This window comes from Leptopilina heterotoma, unplaced genomic scaffold (genome assembly GCF_015476425.1).
Source record: "Leptopilina heterotoma isolate Lh14 unplaced genomic scaffold, ASM1547642v1 Lhet_287, whole genome shotgun sequence".
In the NCBI taxonomy this organism is placed as follows: Eukaryota; Metazoa; Arthropoda; class Insecta; order Hymenoptera; family Figitidae; genus Leptopilina; species Leptopilina heterotoma.
In genome coordinates, this window is record NW_025110994.1 from 1378683 (window position 1) to 1391445 (window position 12763).

The following is a 12763-nucleotide window of genomic DNA, read 5'->3' on the forward strand; positions in this document are numbered from 1 at the left end:
TTGACTTATACGATATAAAATAAGTTTTTACCAACAATTTATAACATAAATGTCAATTTTCCATTTTTTATATCATTTAAAAATACTTTTATTTTTTTTACCATAAATTCGAAAATCGTCATTTTTAAATCATTCTTCTTTTACGAAAAAGGTTTTAATTGAAAAACGATTCGATTGATATAAAGTCATATTTCGCAACATATTTGTAAAATTATTATTATTTGATTTTTAAATATTTAATTTTCCTTTTATTAATTGGTTAATTATAATTGATAGATTTAAAAGTTTTTCTTAAATTTTACCTATATGAGGAAGTGAAATTCTCTATAAAATGAACATAATTTTTAACTTGTTTTTATTTCTCATCATTGTTCTGAACAGTAAAAGCACCTTTAACTTTAAAAAATAAAAATTCAAACTTTTTAATTTTTAATAAATTTGAATCTAAGCGCCATATCACGTGTTCCTTTATTTATTAAAACTGATGCTAAGAATTTGAAAATATTGAACTGCTCATGCGCTTGTCTACTAATGTGATTGGCTGTTATTTCTGTTCCATGCCTTAAATCCAACTCAGTCTTTGTTTTAAGTGTTTCTCTATCCAAGCGTCAGCCATATTTATTTTTTTACGTGTGCATCATTTCTGTGAAACGACGATTAACGAAAATAGATTGCAATTTATAAATATCAATATAAAATTCATTATTATTAAAGTGATCGGGTTTTCTTTAAGAGAAGACAAGTGTAAATATTCATACGAAAAGTATATTAATAGGCCCATAATTGTAGTTTGAAAACTAAAACTCATTGAGGTTAGAATTGTTGAATTTTTAAGATCATAAAGTTCTGAACGTTCAAATGAACGAAATTTATTTATTTCCTCAATAAATTAAATTTTTATTGCAATTATTTTGCGTCTCTATCCAATAAAATTAATTATTAAGTTTCTAAACGTAAAATTTCAGTTTGTAAATTTTTTTGTGTTTAGTAATTCATAAAAATATTTTCAACAAAAAATATTTCGTTCATTTGAACGTTCAAAACTTGAGGATCATACTTTTTTTAAATACAACTAAAAATGTTTTCTAATTCATTTACTTCGTAGTTTATGAATTAACTGAAAATAAATGTTATTATTTGTAGAATTGAAAAATGACACCGAGAAAAGGGAAAATAATCAAAAAATACTTGCTTTTTGAATTCATATATCCTGATAAAAACAGTGTAAATAGTGTTAAGGATATCGACTTCGCATGCAAGGATTGGATTTTCTTCGACGATGAAGAAAATGAGCTTCTGTGCCAATTTATGCCACCACCATATACTAATGAAAATCATAGATTATTGACTGATTTATTGAAGGCTGATGCACCAGCACCTGCAGATTGGCCAGCTTATCCAATCACCTTGAAAGGTCATGCAGGTAAATAATTAATTTTTTTAAATATTGAGTAATTTTTTTAATGTGAGAGTGTGTTTGTTTATTTTATTTGTACAATAATTGACTATTTCTAATAATGGTTAAATTTTTCCAGCAACCTATGAAGAAGCTCTTCAGAAGTTAAGAGTTTTAGAAACAGAAAAATTTGCTTATACTACAGGAGTTGACAGTGCTGGTGAAGAAAAATCTATAGAAATAACTAGACGCATTCGTTCTAAGCAAACTAAAATTTCGACTAAAACAAAAAGTGCACTGGTAGTTCCTAGTTTGGCTGACCCTATTCCCGAGAAAAGATCTAAAACTCAGGAAATTATTGATTCGGATTCGACTACAAAAAAAAGAGCACTGGAAGTTCCTAGTTTGGCAGACCCTATTCCCAAGAAAAGATCTAAAACTCAGGAAATTATTGATTCGGATTCGACTACGAAAAAAAGAGCACTGGAAGTTCCTAGTTTGGCTGACCCTATTCCAGAGAAAAGATCTAAAACTCGGGAAATTATTGATTCAGATAATAGTTCTGATTTCGAGGATGTCCACTTTCGTCAAACGTCAGGATTGAATACTCAATATTATCCAAGTACATCACGCGGCAATATAACTGGTGAGTGTAAATTAAATATTATGTACAATCTGGATTCATAGGGTTAGAAAAAATAAATTTTATACTAAAGCGAATCCTAAGTGAAAAATATTCAAAAATAAGTATTTCTGATGTAATTTTTTTGTCTATTGATTATTATTACTATCATATTATTATCATAATTATTATTCAATTCAAATTTCATAAATCTTGTAAAATGAAAGTAAAGTAAAGTTCGATCAATATTATAAAAATTGTTAGACAATTTTTGAATTGTTATTATTTTTATTGACATTTTTATTATTATTTACATTAATAGAGTTTAATTTAAACTAAAGAAAAAAATGAAAGAAATTTTTTTATAGATTTTGTTACAAATTCACAATATGAATAAAAAAATAAATAAATTCTCCACTACTTCTAATATATTATTTAACTCTTTGATTGTTTGCCAATTATTAATATTTTGTAACGTCTGTTAATAATGCTTTAAAGTTTCTTAAAAAGTAGTTAATAAGTAAAAATCATCAATATTTATCATTTAACACATTTGCTACTTTTATCAAAGCTATTACTCTTTCTTTAATTCATTATTATTTTTATTATCATTATTATTAACATTCAGTTAAAAATATGTCCTAAATTTTAAATTAGAAAATTAATTGTAATTTTTTGCTTTTTAAAAACAGTATTTGTCGAACCTTCTGAAACTATTATAATTTCTTAGCTTTTTATTTATCCTATAAAACTAGAATTACATTCTTTGAAAACATATTTTCACAGCATTGGAATCGAGAGGACAACAAAACTCGATATCTTCAAAACTTTCTCAAAACAAGAATTTGAATAATATTAAAAAAACTACTAATGGTAAGAGTGAAAAATCTAGATAAAATTAGCATTCTGTTTTATTTATTGTTATATTCTAAAAGAATTTCATTGAGTGTTACCAGGGTGTCTAGCGAACCGGGAGAAACCGGGAATTTTTTTTTAAATCCGGGAATTTTTTTTATTAAGTACATTATTATGTTGTTGCAAAAAATAGTTACATTTTTTCAACGCTTAACACCTGTTTTTGGTTTTAAACATAAAATTACTTCGACTCGGAGTTATCGCTTTCTTCATGTTTTATAATAATTAAAACTTGCTACTTTGTTACTGTAACTTCTTCAAAAATTATTTTCATCATTTCGATTATTCATTTCTACAATTTTCAACTAAAATTCTTCTTTAAGTCAATTGTTTTTTAATAATTTTTTAAAAAGTTTTTTGAGAATTTTCAAATCCTTTTGTTTACAATTTAATTTTACGAAATTTCGATTACTCTGACATTCTTCAATTAAATATACCTATAAGAAATTTAAAACTTCAAATATTTACAAAAAATTCAATTAAACTTTAAAAAAAAATTAATTCCGCAGAATTCTTAATTAAAAGTATGAAAAGTTCAAGTTTTCAAAGATTTTAATTCGAAATCTTTTCAAAATTCAATAATCTCTAAAAATTTACGATATGCTTTCAATATTCAATTATAATCTAAAATTTTAACTGAAATTCATTTTTAAATATTTATTAGAAAATTCTACGAGAATTCAATTATTTAAATACAAAAATAAACAATTTATTAAATAAATAATTCTCTTCACAAAATTAAATAATTTTTTTTTAATTTCTTTTTTCGAGAAATTTGATGAAAATAGTATTAAAAATAATTGAAATTCTACCAACGATTTTATTAAAATTTTTGAAAATAATTGAAATTCTACCAACGATTTTATTAAAATTTTTGCAAATAATTGAAATTCTACCAACAATTTTATTAAAATTTTTGAAAATAATTGAATTTCGGAGAAAAATTTGATTATTTATAAAGTAACATTTTAGTTTTCAATTATCCGGGAAAATTATTTACATACCGAGAAAAAACTGGAAAAAACCCGGGAATTTTATATTTCTAAATTACTAGACACTCTGGTTACTTATTACTTACTTTATCAGTATTCAATTATTACTATTTGTAATTATTTTTTATTTTATTTAATTAATTTTGCATGTTTTTAGCGGCACCACAATTGCCGAAGCATCAAACTTTGCCAAGCAGCATACCTTATTCGTACAGGGAGGACAATAATATTTTAACAAGAATCAAAAAGCAGAATGGTATGAACAATCAACTGTTACAATAATATTCATTCAATTCATTGTATCAGTTTATAGAAAAGAATTTTAAATTATTTTAATATTTATTTTTTTCAGATGCGATTTTATCTGGCATTTCCGATATTAAAACTGATGTTCGCGAATCCGCTGAAAATTTCAGGCTTTTACATGCACATTTAAATGTTGGAGGTCAAGTACCCAGTTTATCAAATTTTACATTTATAAACGATAATAAATTGGATGTGCCTTTCAAGGAGCTTGAGGATTTTCAAAAATTTGACAATGATTTAGAAACCAAAGAAGAGTTTAAAAATCAGTTTGTAAGTACAACAAATCTTTTAACAATTTAACATTCTAACACAAGTAAGGCTTTCTTTCGATTAGGATCATTATAAATTAATTTAAATTTAAGTATATTACATTTTCGAAAATTGGCACTACCCAAAATTCTCTAATAGTTTAAATAAAACAATTATTCTCAAAAATGTAAATGTAATTCATAGAGATGATTATAAAAAAATTTAATAAAATTCTTATAAATAATTTTAAAAGAAATTATTTTACATTTCTCAAAAATTCTATTATCTTTATTAATAAGAAAACTTTTTCAATAATTTAATGATTTGAAATACCATTTTCATAATTTCTGAATGAAATTAATTATTTAAAACAATTTTTATAATACTTTTTAAAAAGAGAACAATTATTTTGAACGATTTTGATAAAATTTATTTATAAAAATTAATTTATTTTTTATACAATATAATTGAAATTAAATTAATTGAAAAAATTTTACAAAAATCCTTGCAAAAATTAAATTATTTTCACAAATAATAAAATTCTTCACAGCAATTCAATTATTTGAAACAATTTTAACAATAGTCATTGAAAGATTCAATTATTTTTGTAAATAACAAAATTCTTAGCAGGTTTTTTGTTATTTTTAATTAAATTTTAAATAACTATTTTGAAAAGCAAATTATTCTTAAAAATGTTATAAACTTTTTCGAAAGAATTTAATTATTTTTAAGAATTTTGTAAAAATTCTTTATAAAGGTTCAATTTGAAGAAATAATTAAATAATGCATTTTTTTCAATTTTAGATAATATAATTGAATATTTTGTTACTAACAGGATAAGAAAAATACTCTCTAAATTTGAATCAGCGAAAATTCGCTGATTCATAAGCCCAGAGCATACAAAGTCAGAAAGATAATCAAATTTTTGTAAATTGACTAAAATGAATTTTTTTAGATGCCAAATTTTTTTTTCAATTTTGTAACCATTTTTTGATACTTTTTTAAAATTTGTTATCTGCTAAGTCTGATATAGGAATCACTGTATTAAAAATATTTATTTTTTTTAATTTCTATAGTTTATACATAATTTATAATTAATAGTTAATTTTTATTAATTTATTTTAGATTGCTTCACTACCTCAACTCTTCGATCCCTCTTTAAAAATTCGAAAAACAATTACGAACATTCTTCGTACATATTTATCAAAAAACGTGGCTCTTCAGTACGTTGCCATGAAGAAAACAAAAGATAAATTAATATTCAAGAAAACATCTATGATAACTTGTATTATAGGTAAAAAAGACTTTCATAAAAATTTACTTTTCTATTGAAATGATCAATCAATCTTATTTTTGTTTTATATTATTATTGTGATTTAATAAAATTTATAGTTTAATAATCTTCAAATATCATTACAGCTGCAATGTCAACTTGCCATAAAGATCCTCTATCAGGATTGTTTTTAAATGAACAAACTTTCTTGGCTGAGTTGAAAGCCGTATTGCCAAATGCCAAGGATTGGGAAGGTGGACGCAAGGCTAGGGCAGTAGATGAGACAGATCAGTAAATTCATTTTCATTTCTTATTTCTATGTTAACAAAATTATTTCTAAACTAATAATAACTAATATTACTTTTGTATTACAATTTATAAATAAATATGATTAAAACTAATATAATTGTCATTTAAATGTAGTTTACAATTAATACTAATAAAAATCTAAAAGGGTACGCTTTTTTACACTAGTGGGGTATCAGCTAGTTTTACTTGCTAGTTTCTGACTAGATATACTAGATCAGTACCCGATCTAATGACCGTTATGAAAGTAGTTGGGTTCCAACTATTTTCCCTAATCAGTGCCCCACTACAGATAGGGACTTCTGACTAGAACCCCATCAAACTCCAATCTTAATTTCTGCATGGGTCTTAATATATCTTCACTAATTCCCTCTTTCTTCACTCCCTCCTCCTTTCTTCGCCGTTTTCTTCTTATTATTATCTTATTATTCTTATTATTCTTAATATATCTTCACTACTTCCCTCTTTCTTCACTTCTTCCCTCTTTCTTCACTGCCTCCTCCTTTCTTCACCATTTTCTTCTTCATATTATTATCTTATTCCTTTTTTAATGATATCGTCTCGCGCACCTTTTTCTCCAGACGCCTTCCAAAGTGGTTAACTCATAAACTCCCGCCCACGGATTTTAAACGCACGCTTAAGAGTAATATTTACAGTAATAAATTGCATCAAAGAACAAGTGAGAGTGTTTTAAGAAAAGTGTTCAATTGCCGGAAAATAAATTAAAGAAGAAGAATAATAATTTTCAGAATAGCCAATCGTAGACGAGGAAGAAAATTAACGCACGAGTTTATTAAACTGCCATGCCAGCGAGAGGATATTAGACGAAAGAAAAGAAATACGATCCACTTTTATTTTGCCTTTGTTCTCTCCTTGTAATTGTTGCGAAATTAATGGATTCTCTTTATCAAAAGCGAGAGACAGAATTAAAAAATGAATAAACTGTTAAAAATCGATTGAAGATTGTACAATATCGTTTCTATTACTATCTTCAGTTATTTTATTTCAATTTTCTTCAAATATGGCACAAAATTTTTAAGTTGATCCAACAAGGCTAAAATACCGAATATGGATCATTTTTTCAATTTTACAGGTACATAATGCGATTTTATTTGAACTATTGTCTTTAAAAATATTTCAGGCTTCGTACATGATAATTAATTTTAAAAAAGTAGCAAATAGTAGATTTTAGTATAGATGAGTGCAAGGCCTGTTATTTTAGAATTTATAAAACTTATAAATGTTTAAATACAAATATTTCTGTCACATTGTTTCCAATAGATGTGCTACAGTATGATAATGAATCAAATATTTAAAAAAAAAACGTATAGTACAGTATTGAAAAGACTTTAAATATTTTTTTCCTTTCGGGAAATAGAAAAAAAAATTGATATTTACAGACAATGTATGCTGTGCGGTGTGTAATGGCATAAATGTATTAAATTTCAAACTGGTATTGTTTATTCATGTGGTTTATGCTGATTCAACATATGCGTATATAGACTTTTGTGTAAACAGGGGAAAATGGTTTGTTTAATAACATAATTTGCAGGATGCATTTGCATTTAATATCGTGTACACTGCAGAGCCATTTTAAAATGATACGTGAAAAAATATCCATCAGTACAACGTATACGAATGGCCATAAAGACCGATCTCTTAATCCAAACATCCGGCATCCGTTCTTCTTCACGCGGTCTCACAAAGTAAGACAATATATACATCACTCGCATTCGAACTTACTTTGCAAACTCTATTATTTATTATTACGCTGAAAGGGTAAATCTAATGGAGTGACTTCAACGGTTTAATGAGTATATACTGTCAATTTATTTTCCATTATTTGCGCCTTTATTCGAAAAGACAAGATATAGAAAATATTTCTTCAATTCTGTATTTTTCTATTATTCAATTTTTCTATTATTTAATTTTTAGTTTCAATTTTTAGCCTAAATTTTTCAAAATTTTAGTTTCAATTTTTAGCTTAAATTTTTCAAAATTTTAGTTTCAATTTTTAGCTTTAATCTTTCAAATTTTTAGTTTCAATTTTTCAGAATTTTATTCACTTCTTTAAATAAATTTCTTTTAAAAATTATTTGCATAATATTGATAAAGTTGCGTTTAACCGAATTTCAATTAATGCTTATCAATAATACAATGTGCAGATGTATTTCAATTTTGTCTTTTGATTGTTACCATAGGCTTGTTTGAATTTGAAATTACCATCGAGAGTAACCATTTCATTAAATGTAACATGAGGTAGACCGATATAATTGTTTGCTTTAATTACCAAAGTGTGTAATGAAACGTAATAAAATTATAAACCATATACCTAATAATCGAAGGTAACGTGTTTAATGTTTCATAATAGAATAGCAATTAATGTTCTTTCGATATATTCTGTGAAATTATTTTAAAAAATATATAAATAAAATTTTAGCTGCGGGAAGAGATTTTGATAAAATTATAAATAATATTTTATTGCACTGCACGAGGAAGATAAGCGAAAAAAAGATAAGAATCAGAAAAAAAGTGTATAATACGATAAATACAGTTCATATCGTATGAGAGAGAATTTTTTTTCTATTTAACTGAAAAGTTAGTTTTTTCAGTACTAAAAAAGTTTTGTATAATGCAGTCTGAATGTTTTATTCAGTCTCTTTTTATTCAATGCGAATGTTTTGTGTACGAAAGTTAAATATTTCAAACACTTTCTTTTTTGTAAATTTTTTTTTTTTGAATTATCCTTTTAATAATATATTTTTAAAGTCGAAACTTCTTTTGTATATTTCTAATTAATATAATTCAGTACTTACTGTACTGGAACGGAAAAGTATAGGCAAAGAATTTTTTTACGTACCTGGAACAAAAATAAAATAGTTATTAGATTGATGGTTAAAAAAAAATTTAATAGAAAAATTAATTTAAACAAAATTAATTAATTAATTAATTAAAAAAATTAAATTAATTTTTTTTTCTAATTTAAATTAAATTAATTAATTAATTAATTAATTAATTTAGACAAAAATACTTCAGAACAAAATTATAAAACAAAGAAATCGATCACTCCGAGTGTTCGATCGTGCTCCATTTCTTTGTTTTATAATAATTAAAGATGGGCTAGTGTTAAAATCATATTATTTTAAAAATATTATAAGAATATTGTTATTTTGACTTTTTCAAAATTATTTTCATAATTTCAATTCAAAAAAAAAAATTTATCAATTTAGAATTTCAATTCCTAAAATTTTTAACAAAAATTCTTCTTTAAATCAATTATTTTTAATAATTTTTGAAAAAGTTCTTAATTACAATTTTCAAATTAAAAATTCAAATTTTCAAAGATTTTAAATTGAAACTTTTTCAAAATTCAATTACTTCTAAAAATCCAGGCTATAATACTTTTAATGTTCATATATTATCTAAAATTTTAACTGAAATTTATTTTTTAATCAATTTTTATTAGAAAATTCTACGAGAATGTAATTATTCAAAATAAAAAAAAAAATTTTTTAAATAATTCTTAAAATTAAATTCTTTTAAAGAGCTTTAACAAAATTTTTGAAAATAATTAAATTTAATTAAAAATGTATTGAAAATTTATTGATTCTATAATATTCAATTATTATCTTAAATTCTAATTGAAATTCAATTTTAAATCAATTCTTATATTAGAAAGTTCTACGAGAATTCAATTATTTAAATACAGAAATAAATAATTTATTGAATATATTTGAATTTTCTTATAAAATCGAATTCTCATAAAGAATTTTATCAACAAATTTTTTAATTCTTTCGACGAATTTTAATAAAATTTTAAAGAATAATTACATTTTTCGAGAAATTTGATTAAAATTTTATTAAAAATAATTGAAATTCTGCGATTAATTTTATTATTTATGAAAATAATTGAATTCCTGTGAAGAATTTTAATATTTACAAAAATAATTGAATTCTTGCGAAGAATTTTATAAAATTTTCATAAAAAATTGAATTCCACTGTAAACTTTTTATTATTTGTGAAAATAATTGAAATTCTGCTAAGAATTTTATTACTTTTGACAATAATTGAATTTATGTGTTGAATATTGTTATTCATGAAAATAATTGAATTTTGCAAAAAATTTTATTAAAATCCCCCCCCCCCCCAAAAAAATTGAATTTTTAGAAGAATTTTGTTTTTTATCAAGATAATTTAAATTCTTTCGACAAATTGTATTAAACATTTCAAAATAATTAAATAAATATTAAAATAATCAACTATTATCTAATAATAATCAAATAATTTAAACAATTTTTTAAATAATTGAATTCCTTCTATTAATTTTAATAAAATTTTTGAGAATAATTACATTTTTAAGGAATTCGATTAAAATTTTATTCAAAATACTTAAAACTCTACGATAAGTTTTATTATTTACGAAAATAATTGAATTTCTAAAAACAATTTTTTTATAAAATTTTATGCAAATGCGATTTTAAATACTTGAATTCCTATATGAATTTTTAATTAGTTATGAAAATAATTGATTTTTTGCGTAGAATTATAAGAAATTTTTTTTTAAATAATTGAATTCTTTTAGAAAATTTTATTGAAATAGTAGATATTGAAAATATAATGAAAAAATAATTTAAATTTTGCCGAAATTAAAAATAATTCAATTTTTGCGACGAATTTCATCAAAATTTAAAAAAAAAATATTTAAATTCTTACCAAGAACTTTATTAATTTTTTTTAAATAATTGAATTTTTGGGAAGAATTTTATAAAAATCATTTTAAATAATTGATTTATTTCGAAAAATTTTATAAAAATTGTGTTTGAAAATAATTAAATTCCTGTGAAAATTTAATTATTAATGAAAATAATTGGATTCCTAAAAAGAATTTCACTATTTACAAAATTTTATAATAAATTTTATAATTTATAAAAATAATTGAATCTCTGAGAAGAATTTTAATATTTACCAAAATAATTGAATAATTCTTGCGAAGAATTTTATAATACTTTTGAAAATAATTGAATTCCTAAAACGAATTTTATTATTTATGAAAATTATTAAATGTTTAAGTTGTATTTTTGTTAAATTATTTTTTTAAATAATTGAATTCATTGGGAAAATTGTATTAAAATAGTAGATATTAAAAATCATTGAATTGAGGAAAATTTTTGAAACAATTTTTGAACATTATTGAATTTCTGCGAAGAATTTTACTACTTTTGAAAATAATTGAATTTCTGCAATCATTTGTAACTTCTCCAAAATTCAATTTTTTTTAGTGCTTTTAACTAAAATTCCTCTATAAATCCATTTTTTAAAATAATTAATTAAACCTATAAAAGATTTAACTACCTAATTACAGAAGAATATTTGAATTATTAAAATTTTTCAAAAATCGAAGTTCTTTTTTCTAATGAAATTCATTCAAAATTGAAATTTTATTTTATTATTTTGAAATTCATTAAAAATTGAAATTTTATTTTATTATTTGGAAATTCATTCAAAATTGAAATTTTATTTTATTATTTCGAAATTCATTCAAAATTGAAATTTTATTTTATTATTTCGAAATTCATTCAAAATTGAAATTTTCTAAAAGTTAAAATTGAAACTTTTTGAAGTTCAGCCATTTTTGAAAATTGTAGACGCAACTCTTTTAAAATTCAATTAATTTTGAAATATTTAAGTAAAATTATTTATTAAATAATTTTATGTAATAATTTTATGGTAGTTCTTCAAGAATTAAGTTATTTATTTTATTTAGGAACTGTATAGTAATAATTAGTTCATAAATGGTTGATTCGAACAAAATTGGAGTAAATTTTTTTCCTATAATACAAAAGTTATTAACAGTGCGTGAAGAAAAGGAAATAGTTAAAAAAAAAAAAAAAAGATGACATCACTCGATGATTGTAAAATAGGCCTAAATCCCACAGTAAACCGATGCTCTCGAACCTCATGTCAATAACTGAGCAGTGATGAATCGAAGTCTGTCTCACGTCTCTCGACAGCTGATAAAGCGTGTCAATAAACAAAAATCGTGAAAAATCCGGCACTTCCGATATATCCCGAGAGAGAAACTCGACAATTCACACACTGGGCGTGCGATCGGGTGCCGCGCTTGAAACATCATGTTTTGTAGAAAATAAATCGTTCCATCACACGTTCATTGCTATAGGTTTTTTACTCGATCTATATAAAAGTGCCGCTATTTGAATTGCTGGCCTGTCTATACGTGCTTATATACAGCAATATATATTACTATATAAAATCTATGTGAATTCATGCACTCACAGACAGACAGACATACAGTTTTTCCAACGCGGTCACAGTGGTCCATTGATCCCCAATGCTATAATTATAATACGTAAATAAAAGACCGTTGTTGTATTTGTAAACTGAAAACATCAAAGTCCTATTAGGCAAAATTCATTCGTCGTTCGATTTTTCTCCCATTCCCCTCAAACTCTATTTTCACCACTGTAACATTTGATTACGATTGTGATTATACACCACAAAACGAGAATTTGTTTCCATCTGTCATGTTAAAAATTAATGGAGATGAATAACATATATCAAAAATTTTACTTTTCATTTAAAACCTCTCATACACACACACACACTCACAAATATTATAATGGACTTTTAATGAAATATTTAATAGTGTTGCATCGTATTGATAAATTTAACTATTTAACTGCAG

General features: G+C 23.5%; 2 protein-coding genes across 4 annotated transcripts in view; one reads left to right on the plus strand and one right to left on the minus strand.

Annotated features, from left to right (window-relative positions):
• The window catches only part of LOC122504292, a 616579-nt gene that overhangs the window by 573947 nt on the left and 29869 nt on the right, over positions 1 to 12763 (minus strand). The window lies entirely within an intron of this gene.
• LOC122504297 lies at positions 393 to 6373 on the plus strand. The gene is made up of 8 exons (XM_043615345.1): positions 393 to 812; positions 1144 to 1423; positions 1536 to 2042; positions 2805 to 2891; positions 4083 to 4181; positions 4278 to 4501; positions 5606 to 5774; positions 5900 to 6373. Exons 2-8 carry the CDS (start codon positions 1153 to 1155, stop codon positions 6046 to 6048), a joined length of 1506 nt encoding a protein of 501 aa, XP_043471280.1. The 5' UTR covers positions 393 to 812; positions 1144 to 1152; the 3' UTR covers positions 6049 to 6373.